General features: G+C 43.9%; 1 protein-coding gene across 2 annotated transcripts in view; it reads right to left on the bottom strand.

The window, feature by feature from the left end:
• Window positions 1-337: 337 nt before the first annotated feature.
• bbs9 (Bardet-Biedl syndrome 9) overlaps window positions 338-17182 on the bottom strand; it is a 155454-nt gene continuing 138609 nt past the window's right edge. For both annotated transcript variants that reach the window (XM_066652114.1, XM_066652116.1), the window contains exon 23: window positions 338-2487. In XM_066652114.1, the coding sequence (XP_066508211.1) occupies window positions 2219-2487 (269 nt within the window). In that variant the 3' untranslated portion in view covers window positions 338-2218. The remainder of the gene's footprint in view (window positions 2488-17182) is intronic.

Below are 17182 nucleotides of genomic sequence, written 5' to 3'. Positions count from 1 at the left end.
CTACAGTAAAGTAAAGTGTGGCTACAAACCTACAGAGTAAAACTTTTCCATCTCGTTCCCCTCAAAATAGAATGTGTTTAGAGAATAATCAGATAGTTTCCACTCACAAACATCTTTTGCTGATTTACACTTTTTAATTCTTTACTAACTTTTATTGCAGCATAACACAGAGTTTATTGAAGTCTTCAGGAGCATCTTATATTGGGGAATAATGTGGATCTGATTAGGGAAGCAATAAAACTCAGCAGGAGAATCAGCGGGAGCTAAACACATGAGGAATTACTTTGTTACAGCCTTATTCTGCTCACATTTAATCATGTTCTTTGCGGCTTTGATAATAACCATTTATTTTCTACTATCCATTTATCTTTAAAACATTTTTTCCCCTTTTAATCATCGCTTACTCCTCAACAACTGTAACGTAGTCCATTTCTGTGCGTCTTCTCTCAGAAATTTACAACAAATAATCGAGAGGAGGGTCTGAGATTTAATGATTACATTCTTTTATTTCAGTATCTATCTGACACCATATATATAAAACTACTACAACTCTAATAACCTGGCTACGACAACTAGACATTTCTCATATAAAATGAACCTGGGAGAGTCTTGGTAACTTATTGTATATGGATCAGACTTTATTGTTATTATCATATAATAACTTACAACATTAATAACGTACTCCATTTGGCCGTCAAAAGCTGCTAAAATAATATAAATCATTCATTGGAAAGTGGTAACCAAACCCTTTGTTCTCTAAAAAAGAGACACCAATTCTAATCAATAGTTAAATTAACCACCCACCAATGACAAATGTTTATCTATGTACACACAGGTTTTATATCTCTAGCACTGACAAAGAGCAGAGTGGTATAAAGCCCCCCCTGAAATCTACACTCTATTCTGTACAATCTGAGGCTGCACTTTGCTATTACTTAGAACAACACAACAGAGCCGCGTAAGGACTGAAGACGCAGTTAAAATAAACGTGCACATTTCAGTAAGAACCTGAATGAACCGCAAAATAACAAAGAACTAAGGAATGACACAGACGTCCAGCACACCTCTTCTCATAAAACACACATCACTAAGACTGAAAGCACATCCCAGTCTACTTTACGCACTGAGAGACGGGCGGAGACACACACAACATGTAAACTATCAGCGCCGTGCGTGGGATTGTCACTGCTGAGTTTGGTGCACCACATCTGCTGACTAAACGTCTATGGTCTCCAAAGACCTGGACACGGTTTCTCTTGCCTGTTTGTGTGGTGCGTGGGAAAGAGAAACATTTCTCATGTGTATCTCTACACTGCTGTCAGAGGTTTAAATCATAAGAAACGGAGAAAACAACAACAACAACAACAAAAACAAACATGAAACCAGTTCTAGTCCAGTGCAGCTTTTCTAGTTCCAATTAAGAGCGTGCTGAGTTGTGTCCGGGATTATGAACGGTGCAGTGACAGAGACAGATGGAGGGAGAGACAGAGTGGTGGTGGTGAAGAGAGAGTGGCCTCAGTGGACCCGGGCTGGCCGGCGGGTTGGAAGCGGGTTATTCTTGGAGATGGGGGGAGAGGTGGCTTGGTGGGGTGTGGTGCCTGCAAGGGGGTATGTGAGAGGGAAAGAGAGAGAGAGAGAGAGACATGCACACACTCTGGCAGACGTCACGCTGACCCTGCGTGGGTGGCTTGGTTAGCACTGTGGGACCGGGACTGGACAGGCTGTAGACTGCTGCGTCTAAAACAAAAATAAAGCCTCATCCAAAAATAAAGGTTCCTACTTACTGTAGTTTCCCTCATGGAGGGGAAGTTTCACAGTGTAACGCGTGCTTCCGTTGCATGATCTCTCTGGCACTGGGTGAATGCAGCCAGACGCTGTTGACTATCATACACTAGCTCTGCTCTCACTGTCACAAACAAAGACTACACTCGTAAAAATAAAGGTTCCAAAGTGGTTCTTGACCTAGACGTATAATGACATTATGTGGAAGACCGGACCAATTATCAACCACTTAAACATTTCAAAACTGCTTATTCTCTGGCATCGCTCCAAAGAACCCTTTCTGGCACCTTTATTTTACAGAGTGTACAGCTAACAAACATCTACACACATCCTGTACTCGAGTACAAACGCATACATACCCAAACATGAGGCCTAGATATGTTATCAGGGCAGGAAATGACTATTGGGTGTATATGTGTGTTTGTATTGCGTCTGGTCAGCCGTCCCCTGCCTCTTTCTTCTTCTCTTTGACCTTGACAGAGGGCTTTTTGGACACCTTAGTTTTTTCTTTTCCCAGCTCAGCGACCGACTCCTTCTCCTTGCTCGACTCCTTCTTCTCTTTCTTGGATTCTTTGGACGATTCCTTCGAAGACTCTTTGGAGTCCTTGGTCGAGTCCTTCTTTGACTCCCTGTCTCTGGTCGACTCTTTTGGGTCTTTCTTGCTTTCTTTCATTGAATCCTTTTCTTTCTTCTCTTTTGATGATTCTGTGAAAGGGAAAAGCAGAAGGTGTAAGCACACATCTAGTGATATTGTGAAATGGATCAGTTTAGAGAAAAGCACTGACTCTGTTTAACACTGTATAACATTAATAACATGCGCGAGTCCCAGAAACACACGATAAAATGTAGTCAGGTAAAAAAGTTTGCAAAAGTGCAAAGGACGCCAGCAAGGTGAATTATTTCCACTACACAGCAGTTATCAGGTGAAGTCTGGGCGGCACATTTGGAGGTCAAAGATAACACTGAGTTGTGGAAGTTTAACCATTATAGACACACAAAGCGGTGTAATGCAAACATTTATTAACACACACACACACACACACAGAAGCAGAAAAAAGCTTAGCTTGTGTGCCCACACTTGTATGTGTGTGTATACAACCAAATTCACACACATGCATTCGGAGAGTGTGTGTAGTGCAGTTGTCTGTCTGGGACTGCAGTGGGGCTCTTGTCTAATTAGACCAGTGTCTGCTGCCAGTTCCTGGGGGACAGTCTGAAAGTATGACATATTGACTCTCCCTCATCTCAGCTCACTCCTGGTGTTCAGAGAAGGGGAAAAGGGGGCATTCTCTAGGCCCAGAGACGCCAAGTGCGCAGGTGTGAGGATTGAGGTTTGTCTGTTGGGGGTTATGGGGGCTCTTTTGGGGGTCTATGGGTCAAAGCTCTCCAGTGCCACAGAGGTAGGGAGCCATAGCATCAATGTGTGTATGTTCAAAAGCTTGGAATCTCTCATTTCAATGCTATAAAAACTAATGTGATAAGAAAATATATACAGTATTATGATAGGACTAAAAATAGATGTTTACAGTTCCTTATTTAACATTTAAAAGCTTGGATATCCAGATAATATTTTACATATGGAATAACTAATTAGGGCACAGGTCCAGGGACCTGGAGGTTGTGGGTTCGATTCCTGCTCCGGATGATGTGAGGAGTGTGGTGTGTTCTCCCTGTGTCTGCGTGGGTTTCCTCCGGGTGACTGTCTGTGAGGAGTGTGGTGTGTTCTCCCTGTGTCTGCGTGGGTTTCCTCCGGGCGACTGTCTGTGAGGAGTGTGGTGTGTTCTCCCTGTGTCTGCGTGGGTTTCCTCCGGGTGACTGTCTGTGAGGAGTGTGGTGTGTTCTCTCTGTGTCTGCGTGGGTTTCCTCCGGGTGACTGTCTGTGAGGAGTGTGGTGTGTTCTCCCTGTGTCTGCGTGGGTTTCCTCCGGGTGACTGTCTGTGAGGAGTGTGGTGTGTTCTCCCTGTGTCTGCGTGGGTTTCCTCCGGGTGACTGTCTGTGAGGAGTGTGGTGTGTTCTCTCTGTGTCTGTGTGGGTTTCCTCCGGGTGACTGTCTGTGAGGAGTGTGGTGTGTTCTCTCTGTGTCTGCGTGGGTGTCCTCCGGGTGACTGTCTGTGAGGAGTGTGGTGTGTTCTCTCTGTGTCTGTGTGGGTTTCCTCCGGGTGACTGTCTGTGAGGAGTGTGGTGTGTTCTCCCTGTGTCTGTGTGGGTTTCCTCCGGGTGACTGTCTGTGAGGAGTGTGGTGTGTTCTCTCTGTGTCTGCGTGGGTTTCCTCCGGGTGACTGTTTGTGAGGATTTTGGTGTGTTCTCCCTGTGTCTGTATGGGTTTCCTCCGGGTGACTGTCTGTGAGGAGTGTGGTGTGTTCTCTCTGTGTCTGCGTGGGTTTCCTCCGGGTGACTGTCTGTGAGGAGTGTGGTGTGTTCTCCCTGTGTCTGCGTGGGTTTCCTCCGGGTGCAAAAACACACGTTGGTAGGTGGATTGGTGACTCAAAAGTGTCCGTAGGTGTGAGTGTGTGAGTGAATGTGTGTGTGTGTCTGTGTTGCCCTGTGAAGGACTGGTGCCCCCTCCAGGGTGTATTCCCACCTTGCGCCTAATGATTCCAGGTAGGCTCCGGACCCTGAACTGGATAAGCGCTTACAGATCATGAATGAATGAACGAATAACTAATTAGTACTAAAAATATTCAGTATTATATCATAACTTTGTAATTCCAGAACAAAACTAATGTTTAAACTATTTTGACAATTAATTTGTGTAAGAGTTTAGATTTCTCTGTCCGATATTTGGTGAATTTTGACTCAAATTAGGTGAAGGTTTTTCACATCTTTGATGTTGTAGTGGTCTCTAAAGTCATGTGTTTCCCAAATCCTTTCATGAACTTTTCAGAGATTCATTTCAAACTTAAAAAACATTTGAACAGAAAGTGCTTCTGACTGAGACAGACGTTTCTATGTCTTCTGTGAGTGACAGAGTGACAACAGCACCTGATGCATTACAAAAGCAGCACACACACACACACACTCAGTCTTAGATCCCCCCCAAACATCTGATGGTCTCAGTGAAAAGGTGAGGACAGGGCCGTCCAGTCCTGACATTCACTATCACTTATTGACATGCAAATAGAGAAGGAAAGTGCTACATAACCCTTTTGCCTAAACTTTCCTAAAAGCCTTTGGAAGGCTTTAAGAGAGAATTCTTAAAGCTATATTCTTAGTCCATAGACAAGTTGTTAATTCATCTCAAATAGACGTGTTTAGCCTTGTAGCAAAACCAGAAAACTAGACACCAAAAATTTCATAGCCACATAACTACATTTGCTGGAATAAGATTTTCATTCTTTTTACAGAGATACGAAGTTTGATTCTGATTTTGATTATATAAAGATTGCATTCGCACAACCACATGTTGAGCAAACCTGTAGGTGGTCCCATGTCAGGAAAACCTCAAAACCCAACGTAGTTCTGAAACAGATTCCAAAAACAGACAATGAGACATAAATACTGTATAAAAACAAAAGGGAAAAATCAGGAAAAAGCAATGTGGGCCAGTGCTGCAAAACGACTGGTGTGATCTGAGGGTAAGAGGAGCTATAAAACTGTAGTCAGTATAAAAGCAGCAGTGGCTTAGTGTGTGTAAGAGCCCAGCTTCAGAAACAGTGTTTCCATTCCTGACTGACCGAGAGAGCCAGCACCAATTACCCACTACACACACCCTCAGACCTTTCACAATTACACACAGGACATGCATGAGCTGACTAAAATCTTTCTCTTTTTAAACACATGCTAACACACTTGTCCTGGAAGCCTATGCTATTCTTATGTTCAATTATAGATTCTTTTTTGTACGCCTGCATTAACTCAACATTAGGAAGAGGAGCATGGGAATGAAAAAATGATTAACTCATACAATCACAAGGAAAAGTTTGGTCACCCCTGACTTAAAGACAGGGCGGCACGGTGGTGCAGCAGGTAGGTGTCGCAGTTGCACAGCTCCAGGGGCCTGGAGATTGTGGGTTCGATTTCCGCTCCGGGTGACTGTCTGTGAGGAGTGTGGTGTGTTCTCTCTGTGTCTGCGTTGGTTTCCTCCGGGTGACTGTCTGTGAGGAGTGTGGTGTGTTCTCTCTGTGTCTGCGTGGGTTTCCTCCGGGTGACTGTCTGTGAGGAGTGTGGTGTGTTCTCCCTGTGTCTGTGTGGGTTTCCTCCGGGTGCTCCGGTTTCCTCCCACGGTCCAAAAACACACGCTGGTAGGTGGATTGGCGACTCAAAAGTGTCCGTAGGTGTGAGTGTGTGAGTGAATGTGTTGTGACTGTGAAGGACTGGCGCCCCCTCCAGGGTGTATTCCCGCCTTGCACCTAATGATTCCAGGTAGGCTGGACCCACCGTGACCCTGAATTGGATAAGCGGTTACAGATAATGGATGGATGGATGGATTTAAAGACATGGTTTATTGATTTTCTGATTTAAGTCCATACTCTACATGGAACACAATTATATATGGAATATTTTGCCATTGTTCAGTAGTGTGATGGAGCTCCATCCAAATCTTTGTGTGAGCTAGGATTTGGATTTATATACTTTAACATTAGGACCTCACCATAAAAACATACATGAACACTTGCGCCTTTTCTCAACACATAACTTCATGCGTGGGTATTTCTTAAACATCACTGAATCAGAGGGAAGAATCTGACGCATTCCAGTAAGTTGATGTCCGATTGCCACACTTTTTGGCATCGTGTTCAGACTTTCTGCACTGCAGACCACATTGCACCATATACGGTGAAACGACTGCAATAATTACAAGTGGACGCATACAGCAGCAAAGCAGGACACATTCTGGGTATTGTGTATTCAAGGTTATTGTCATGTATCACGGGGCGGACTGACGGAGACAGATGCACTCGCTAAAATACAATACTTTTAATAAAACAAAAGATATAACAAAACAAAGACAGGCAACTACGGAAACGACAAGATCAATGAAATGAAACGAGGAAATGACAGAGACAAACAGACCAGACTAAGCAACATGATAGGGAAACATTGGAGATGAAATAACAAGACTTACAGGAAAGAAACGACATGATTGGGAATTGAAAGGAAACAAAATGACTAGACTAGGAGTGGGAAAGAAACAAAACGACATGACTTAGAAACAAAACGAAACGACTTGACTGGGAAAGACAACGACTTGACTCGGAGTAGGAAAGAAACAACACGACATCACTAGGAACGAGAAAGAATCAACACGACATGACTTTGAAAGAGAAAGACACAAAACGAATGACCGATACACGGAAGTGACACCAGGGAGCTTAAATACATGAATAGACGAGACACACCTGAAACAGATAACGAGGACGGCGTCCAAGGAGGCGGAACAAAGGCGGGACAAGGGCGGAGACATGGACAATAACAGACAGAGCCATGTGCTGAGAGAGCACATGGTGGGGAAAACAGGCATGACAGGAGGAGGGCGTGACAATTATTGAATTAGAAATGTTGGATGAGTAGGTGTCCAGAATTTCTGGCCATGTAGTGTAACATGTCATATGGTCAGGAGTGCCCAAGATTTATCATACAATTACTGACTAGAACAATGAATATTCATTAGTAAACATCATAGAGTATTTGACACCTGGAAAATGATATTGGGGCAGTCAATATTTTTGATATAGTTAATAGTTTTATACATAACGATTTGAATGGCAATCGCAGTAGAGTCACTGCCACATATCTCCAGGGTCCTGGGGTTGTAGGTTCAAACCCCGGCTCTAGTCACTGTCTGTGAGGAGTTTGGTGTCTTCTCTCTGTGTCTGCGTGGGTTTCCTTCGGGTGACTGTCTGTGAGGAGTTGGTGTCTTCTCTCTGTGTCTCTGTGGGTTTCCTTTGGGTTCTGCAGTTTCTCCCCACAGTACAGACTATTCAGACTTGTCCACAGAGGGTGTATGTGAGTGAATGTATGAGTGTGTGATGCCTGGTGCTGGACTGACGTCCCCCTGAAGCCACTGGGCTTCAGTCTCACCTCGACCCTGAATATGAGAAGTTAGTAATGAATGAATGAACTGAGTACATAAGGATGTAATCACAGTGTTGAATTGTGTTTTTATGGAGCAGCACTTGTTCTAGCTTAAGTGTGTGTGTGAGGTTGAATGGAACATGGCAGTGTTTGGAGGTCACAGGTTAATCCTGCGCTGTCAGGTAGGGGCAGGACTAATCCTGACTGGCCGAGCTGACTGGCCGAGTGGGTCGAGTGAAGGGGAAGCAGATAAGTGAGTCACACATGTTCACAGTGCAAAAGTGTTGGCTAATTTTCTAGAGTATGTGGCCAAAAGTGTGTAGACACCCATTCTATTTTGATACACATGTTTAGTGATGTTGGTAGTCTCTCTAGTATCAGGTGCTGCAAACCAGTGAATTTGAACTGACCCTTCCTTTCAATTGAATGCCATTAATACCACTGGCTATGCACCTGTATTTGCAGGATGTATGATGAACAAGGACTAACATTGTTTTGTTTTGTTTTGTTTTTTATGAGGCTTAAAATTCAGTTGCTATATGGGATAAAATGGAAATCGACTAGGATACACTTTTGTCATGAGCCCTACTAACCCTAAGATGTATTAGAAAATTGGTGTGTGTTTGTGTGTGTTCACCAGGAATATATCATGTTGTGGGGACAACAACCTGCTTACACACGCCGATTTTGAGGACGTTTTGTCCTTGTGGGGACCACCAACTGGGCCCCACTATATAAATCATTACATTTTGAGGGGAAGACGTCTTTTAAGTTTGGGTCATGCTTAGGATTAACCTTAATGTTAAACTTGGGATCACTACCCACATTTCTGCTTGCACTCCTGATTGTAATTTCTACTGCATTATCTACCTGATATTGCCATAGAAAGACTGCTTGTAATCCATATTGCTGTCTATTCTGCTGTCCGTGTATTTCTAAATAATTAATATATGTCCTGCAGCCTGGAAGACAGTAAACAAAATGTCGTTATACTGGTGTATTATCTAGGGCTAGGGTGAAGCTAGTGGTACTCATAGAAAAGTTAATGTTATGTAAGTTTCCACAAAATGAATGGAAGTCTATGTAATGTCCACAGATTCACAAGTTCACAGATAAAAGATTGTGTGTGTGTGTGTGTGTGTGTACCTGTCTGCAGGTGTAAATTATGTGACATAAACCATCAGCCATGTCCTGTGTCAACTCATGTCCAGTGTGTGCTCTGGCTTTAAAGTAGCAGTAAAGAAGATTCTGTGTGTGGTTCTCCAGTAAAGCAGTGATTTCTCAGGCACCGCCATCAGTGGATGCTAAAAAAGGCCAGCAGTAAACAAGTTGATAACTGCGTCCGAGAACAATGCTCGTATCACTCTTTCAAAGAGCTGATTTTCTGCTTGGCTACCTGTGAATGGGAATGGGCAAAAGACCCCACTGGAACACATAGGGCCATAGTCAAAACATGCACGCACCCACACAGAGCGCCTGCATGGCCCTCCGGACTGCCTCAATGCGGGAGCCTTGGGTGCTTTTCCCACTGTTTTAAAAATACCGCAGCTCCGCTGGCCGCTCTGTGTGGATATGTGTGCGCTTCAGAGCCACTGTGACCAGCTACAGGCTAAAAGCAGAGACCATGGGAACGACTGGGGTCCAGAGCGAGAAGCTGTCACTGCCGTCTTTCTGACTAAATCTAAAAAGATTCTCTGATCTTTTTCTATCATAGGTGGTTCTAAATTGGACATGTGTAGACGAGGATATTTACTTACAATGGTAGAAGTATGTGCTTTTCCATCTACATATCTGTGTGAGGCCATGTTTTAAGCTTTGACAGTCACCAAAACAAGAGTGTGTAAATGACTGGATGCCAGAGAACACTGCTTCCCCCATCTCCCACAGGTCTATCAAACAAGCCAGATGGTGTCATCTGGTGCGTGGTGTTGAAAAAGCTGGGGGTTGCTTTGCTGTACAGTAGATACGGTAAAGTGTTCAGTGCCTGTGGCTGCAGTGCCGTGGTAGTAAGAGAGTAATAGAGTTTCAAAGCAGTCACTGGAGTCTGAGTCACTCATATCTGGGACTTCTCAAACCACGCTCCCCCTGCTTCCCTTTTAGCAATGAACTCCAACATGGCAGCGTAATAAAAGTGGACACACACTCAGCTGTCAAAGAGCATGGCATTCTTATGACGAGGAGTAAGAAACACGCCATTCAGGAATAATGAACCTTTGTTGAATTTCTGAGGTATTCAGGGTCAATTAAGTCAAAGTAAGGAGGTAGACGGTTGCAAAAGAAGGGAAGAGCCATGACGTGACCACTGGAAACCTGAGAAAATGAGTGGAAACTGGAAGAAACTGAAAAGTAAATGTCATGAAGACCGTGAGAACAACGAGCCGTGCGAGAAACGAAGCTACTGCTTGATATCTACAATCAGAAACATGGATGCACAGATCCTCTCATTAAGAGGTTCAGGTGTTTATGTAGAGATACTTTCAGAATAAGTAATAATTAATTTCAGAAGAGTTCTCACGCGAGCAAGTGTCCACTTTAGTGTAGTGTAAACGGGTCTCTCCAAAGTCTATTCCTTGACTCCAGCAGCACCACAAAGAATGAGTGAAATGTTAAGGACGATGGCGTGAATCTTCTCTTGCTCACCATCGGTTGTTGACAAAGTTTTGAGACATTTTTTTTGTTTGGGCAGCGTGCTGGGTGCTTTTGTTAATGAAGAGAGCAGAGCGAAGCAACTTCTCGGAAGCGACTACCTCACGACACCAGGCACCAAACCAGACGGCTCATGGTTTGTGTGATTGGGCAGACTCTGGGGGTGGACAAGATGGAGGACGGAGGGGGGATCTGGCAAGAGAGGCAGACAGACATGCAAATAGAAAGTATGTGAGAGAGAGAGAGAAAAAAAAGAGGGAGAGAAAAATAAGAGAGAGGATGGCTGAGTTCTTTTGCTGATGTGGTTTCTTAATACTATTCCTAACCATGGAATGCAGTCATGGGGGCAGAGGAAGCCAAACCTCGCTTATTCATCTGCATAGTCCACTGACGGCTTCTTACCACTGGTTAATTAACTTTTTGAGAGCTTTTAGTTCTTAGATTTTAATTTACACAAACAAGTCGAATAAAAGGATGAGTAGTAATGTTTTTGGCTCCCAGTGTGTAGCCATTTTGTTATCCATGCTACACCCAAAAAAATTATTTTGAAGCATCAAGCCTCTAAATTTGATACTAAGAAAAGTCAGTAACGGGGCGGCACGGTGGTGCAGCAGGTAGGTGTCGCAGTCACACAGCTCCAGGGGCCTGGAGGTTGTGGGTTCGATTACCGCTCCGGGTGACTGTCTGTGAGGAGTGTGGTGTGTTCTCCCTGTGTCTGCGTGGGTTTCCTCCGGGTGACTGTCTGTGAGGAGTGTGGTGTGTTCTCCCTGTGTCTGCGTGGGTTTCCTCCGGGTGACTGTCTGTGAGGAGTGTGGTGTGTTCTCCCTGTGTCTGCGTGGGTTTCCTCCGGGTGACTGTCTGTGAGGAGTGTGGTGTGTTCTCTCTGTGTCTGCGTGGGTTTCCTCCAGGTGACTGTCTGTGAGGAGTGTGGTGTGTTCTCTCTGTGTCTGCGTGGGTTTCCTCCAGGTGACTGTCTGTGAGGAGTGTGGTGTGTTCTCCCTGTGTCTGCGTGGGTTTCCTCCGGGTGCTCCGGTTTCCTCCGGGTGCTCCGGTTTCCTCCCACAGTCCAAAAACACACATTGGTAGGTGGATTGGCAACTCAAATGTGTGAGTGTGTGTGTGTGTGTCGGTGTTGCCCTGTGAAGGACTGTCGCACCCTCCAGGGTGTGTTCCCGCCTTGCGCTCAATGATTCCAGGTAGGCTGGTGGTTACAGATAATGAATGAACGAATGAATAAAAAGTCAGTAATGCATTCTGTAAAAGTTATTAATTTGGCAAAATATGTTTTCATAAACATATTTGTTAGTTTCAACAATTCAAAAACCCTAAGCAAAAACACTACATAAACAGTGCATTGAACATTATTGATTTTGTTGATAGTGCTGCTGAACAAGTCACTGGCATCACAAAAGCTTTGTTTAGTGCAGTGGAAAACACTGCTGTCCTACACACAGTGTACTAGAGTTCCAGTCATTGCTCGGGCAGAAAAAACCATGGTATGCCAATAAGAATGCTGGGGCATTAGCCTACTTCTGTAACAGGATTGTACAGAAGTAGTATTGGTACATGTAGTACGTCATTTGGAATAAGGATATCTGCCAAAAGCTATAAAAACAATATGAAATAATATGAAAACTGGTGGAACAGCAGATGGTTGGAAGAAAAAAACTGTTTGTAAATTGAGTGAGTTTACATGCCTTTAATAATGCAGTCTTAAACAGATTGCTGCAGTTGTCTGATTGTTCCAGTGGTCATGTATACAGCATACTCTGATTTCTGAGATCTGAGTAAAGGAAATCCTTTTAAGAGCGCTGGACTTTAGCTCAGTTATTGGATTTCTCAGAACATGTATTCTCATATGCTGATTTCTTTCATATTTCTCAGGAAACTTAACTGGGCAGCAGGGTTTTTATGTAACGTCCTTCTGTATTACTGGCTGTTATTGGCTATTGAAAAGCAATTATTGAAAAGCAGGACTTGTGAACTCTGAGTTTTTCAAGTGCATGTAAATGTGTTGATCAGAATACTCACGGATTATTAATAATCACTATCTGATTAAGTGCATGTAAATGTGTGCTAAATAAATCTGCAAGCTCACACATTAACACCACTACCCTTCTGACAAAACTGTGCTGTGCTACATCATCTTAAAAGGTTGAATGGGAATTTTGCCAGTGTTCTCTAAAGCTTGTGCAATCACAGTTCAATTTCTTATTATTTCAACAACTTCAAAATGAGAGAGAAATTGTGTGTGTGTGCGTGTGTGTGTGTGTGAGGCTGCTCGCTGAAAGGAAACCGAGTGCTGGGGAGCTCTGGAGGGTGTGGTGCAAGTGTGATCATTCCCGTGGTCAGTGGAGATATTTTCTCTCTTCTTGTCTACGCCCTGGTACAAAACTTCTCTCCTTTACACACTGAATTGCACGTGTGCACAAACACACACACACACACACACACACACACTGAAATCAAGGTTCTGCCTACTGTCTCTTACAACTTGCAAAGTCTGCATTCTGCCCACACAGAGCTGAACCACATCTAAGACATGAGATTTAAGAGGTAGCCCTTACACACACACACACACACACACACATATACACACAGAGAGAGAGAGAGAGAGAGGTAGAGAGAGAGAGAGAGATAGATAGATAGATAGATAGAGAGAGAGAGAGAGAGAGACACTTAAAAACACAATTACACTTGAGTACACAAAAATGTATAAAGACACCACACACACAAACATACAAGGCCCAAAAGCACACACACTGGGTTTGTGCAGTGCTAAGCGGAGGCGCAGTGTATCTGGTGAGCCACAGGCTTCCTTTGTTGCGGCAGGGGAGGCAGTATGTTTGAAAAAAAAAAAAAAAGAAACGTTACAAGAATCCAAATGACTCTTTACCACTTTGCTGCTCCACATTGGCACCCACGACCCCTCTCAACCACAGGGCCGGCAAGTTTCACAGAAATCCGACCACTAGCACACACAGGGCCAAAAATATGCATGCCTGTGTTTACAAAAACATGTTTTTTTTGCTCCCTTGTTCTCATATTCCTGCATATTTTTCAGCCCCCCATCAGAAACCTCAAACAGGTGCTGTGAGCTAAAATGGAAAGTCCACAGACTATTTCAGTGTTTTCTTAAAAATATTCGGTTCGCTGAGAACAGCCCTGGTTCCTCTGTGCTTTAGCTGGTCGCTGCAGGCCACAGTGACCTCACGGGGTCAGGCTGTGTTTTAATATTGTCTGTGAGGAGGGTGTAGGGACAGGGAGTTTCGTCCACAATTCTGAGGTTCAACGCTTTCAACTTTTGCCAATGGCCAGCTGGTTTTACACCATGATAAATCTCACCTAAAGCTGGGTGCAAATTAAAGATAAGGATGAGATTTTCTGTACATCTTTCTGTTTGCTCTCTTTTTCTAATTTTTCCATCTATCTGTCTCTTTTTTGAATGTGTGTTAACACCTACTATTCTTGGGAACAGTCTTAAGCCCCTTTCACACATGCCCGGTAACCCAAAAATGTTTATCCAGAGGAGCTGTGTATGTGAACACCCGTGAACACCCGCTATATTCGTCCCAGACTTTACGCAGACTATCCCACTAGCCCCCTAGTAAAGACTCCAAGTCCATGTCAGTGCAAGTGATTACGGAGGTGCTAATGGTCAGGACTATTTCCTGCGCTATTTCCTGTTTCTCTAGAAATTCTCCAGAGTTCACGTGTGAAAGAAGCATGTGTAAAAGAGTCTCATAGAAAAGTTCCTTCTCAAACTGTGAGCTTGGAGAAGGTGAAAGCATGCTTAGACTACACTCCAACATCAACACTGTCCCCTTAACTATCACTGAAATGGACTGGAAAAACTTGTTCTTCATTTTGACAACAATCGTCTTCATTCACCCTCCCAGACTGCCCTACAATTCAGGGGTTAAACTCCCTCTAGAAAAAAAAAAAAAAGTACAAAAATTAAGTCAAAGACACCAGAACCACCCAGAGTTTTGAAATTCAAGTAGCTAAACCTGTCTGGGTGTTTTTAGTGTCTTAATCAGACCAATCAGATTAAAGTCAGTGAGTCAACCCACTCAGATTCTTGCTTGTGTTTCTGCTGTTTTGGTTTTGCCTTTTCCCACAGTCTTCCATCATCCTTCACAATGCAGCGTCTCAACGTTAGCTTCAATAACTACCATGAGCACTTCATAAAACACAGATATCATCGCTTGACCAATCGCCCAAGTGCCGGGAGAGCTAAGAAATGCTGGCCAGCAATTTTTGGCCAGACGGCCACTCTCTGTTTTTGGTCATGGCTGCTACAGCGGTCCATCAGCCGTCCCGTGCCAAAGACACGTTATAAACCACAAGGCCCTCTTAAGCGAGTGAGAGAGAGAAAGGGAAAAAAAGGACAGGAAATATTTCAGTCGAGGACGGAAACAAAAGCGACTTTATGTAGGGAGCCTGGAGGAACTGATCTACTCCCCAATGGTTGACTAAATCACACAGCAGCTCAAGTCCTGATGGAAGACTCCCAGCACTGACCATCTCCTTCCTTTGCCTCTATGCTCTTCAAGCTCCTCATTTATAGCTCTTTGTTTTCCTTGTGAGGGAAGTTGCTGAAAGTTAGTAGTCCCTGTTGCAAGATTAGTTATGTATGATCCAAGCCAAGGCTTCAGGTGCAAGGACTGTGTCTGTGGACGTATTTATCCTGCTGCATGTTCTACATGATCCAGGGTGGCTTTGATTGAGACTGGCTTTCAATACCAACAGCAGAACCACCATAAAATGTTCTAAACAATCTAGGCTACTGGCCAAGTGGAAACATCATGGCTTCTAAAACCCGTCAATCATATGGTGGATTCCCTAAAAGACTGATGCTCAATCCCAATCTCTCATAGAAATAAGGAGAAACGTCTGTCATGAGTTTGGCCAAAATGGAGCCTCAACAACTGGCTGCTGTAGTAATTTCTACACGTTTCACACTGTTTTCATCACCAAGGGGTGATCGTTCTTGGACTAGGACATTAAACAAGCTAGATCTCCATCTCCTGAATGGCCTTTGCTTTAGCTGAGTGAGTAAGTCATTGCGCTTAGTGCTTTAAGCTTTGGGAGCATGGTGAACATGCTGTTTCTTTTTCCACTGCTTGTTTTCAAATTGCTGTTACTTAGCATGATAGAGGAGGATGAAAACTGCCCAGATCTGTCACATCAGCACTCAGACAACCATGTTTGCTCCCTCTAAAAAAGATTAGAGGGAGAGTGGACTGTTCTATACCCACTCAGAGAATGAGGCCAACTGCGCTCTCTAATGGCATTTTTTCACGACATGGAACGTACACTTTTCAAATCTACTCAGCTCTACTTGCTTTTTGGTCCATTACCTGGTTTGTTTCCCACTATCACAGCACGTCCCTGAAATGGAGCCAGTGATGATGTAAACCCTATCTCTAGCAGGAAAAGCAGGCTTTGGAAACCCCAGCAAAGAGGTGGTAAAGTTAAGCATTGTTTACTTGTTCTATATTTGCGTATAGTTGTTGTTTGAGACTGAACACAGCTCTGTCATCAGTTCAGAGTTTTTTCTTCCCTTGTTGCAGTGTCCAGCTCTCCTGTTGGCCACTTATCCAGGAGCGCTTGAACCTCTTCAAAAGACCACAACGTAATTTACGAGCTGTCATTTTGAGTCGGATAAAAACAAATGCAATCTCTGCTGTAGCTTGGAGATTTTGCAGATGGCGAGTTTGTGCTGGACGTCTGCATTGCGTGGTGTAGAGTGACAACTCTCTCTCGTTCTGAATGGATTACACGTCACGGTTTAGTCCCTACTCTGCTCACTTGGAACCACAAGAGTGCAGGGACTAAAACAGACCATGGTTCCATGCACCAGGGCCAAATTTACCTAATGAAAAAGCAAAAAAGCAGAGTAGAAACAAGGAGAGTATTGTTGGTAGCATGCAGCAAAAAAGCACCATAAGATTCCCTGCTGAGGTATTATCTGTGTTTGTGAAGTCCAATAATATACTTTTCAACAAACAGCTAATTGCTGTGAAAAACAATGTACTACTTTCTGCCATTTTAACAAATCAGTAATCAACAGTCTACAACGCTGCTAACTTTTGTTGATTAAAGCAAACGTGACTGAGATGAACCCTAAGACAATACCATGGACAACATCTAGAGAAGATTCATTCTGAAAAGAGCTCTGTTTATCTTTTGGCTTTTTGATAAGTTAAGATGGGGTTTTTAGATACATCCTCTGCAGCTTATACGCACACTGACACACACACACACACACACACACACACACACACACACACACACACACACAGAGAGACCCACACAGGCTCATTATGCCATCTATCATCCTGGTTTGATCAAATCCCCTTGTAGACATGAGTAAGGCTGTCACTGGCCTAGACAGACAGACGACAACGGCCCCCCACCGCATGAACACACACGACTGTGTGTGTGTGTGTGTGTGTGTGTGTAAAATGTAGTGGTGGGTGCTAAGGAGATGAGGAAGGATTCCAAAGCGGATCATGTGGCCGTGAAAAGGCAGGAATGTCCAGTTCAAAGGTGTGCTTATTCCACCCCTCCCAGCAGGAGCAGAATCTACTGCTGAGGGAGAAGGAGACAGACAGAAAGTGAGGGAGAGTGTGTTGAGGAAAGACAGAAGGTCAGGTGAACTGTGTCTCAGAATGAAGCATCTGGAGCAATACATTAACACTGGAGCAATACTGTATTACTTGAGTGATACTGT

The sequence above is a fragment of the Hoplias malabaricus genome, chromosome X1 (genome assembly GCF_029633855.1).
Source record: "Hoplias malabaricus isolate fHopMal1 chromosome X1, fHopMal1.hap1, whole genome shotgun sequence".
Lineage (NCBI taxonomy): Eukaryota > Metazoa > Chordata > Actinopteri > Characiformes > Erythrinidae > Hoplias > Hoplias malabaricus.
Note: the sequence above shows the minus strand (reverse complement) of the source record. Positions and strands in the feature narration are given on the sequence as shown.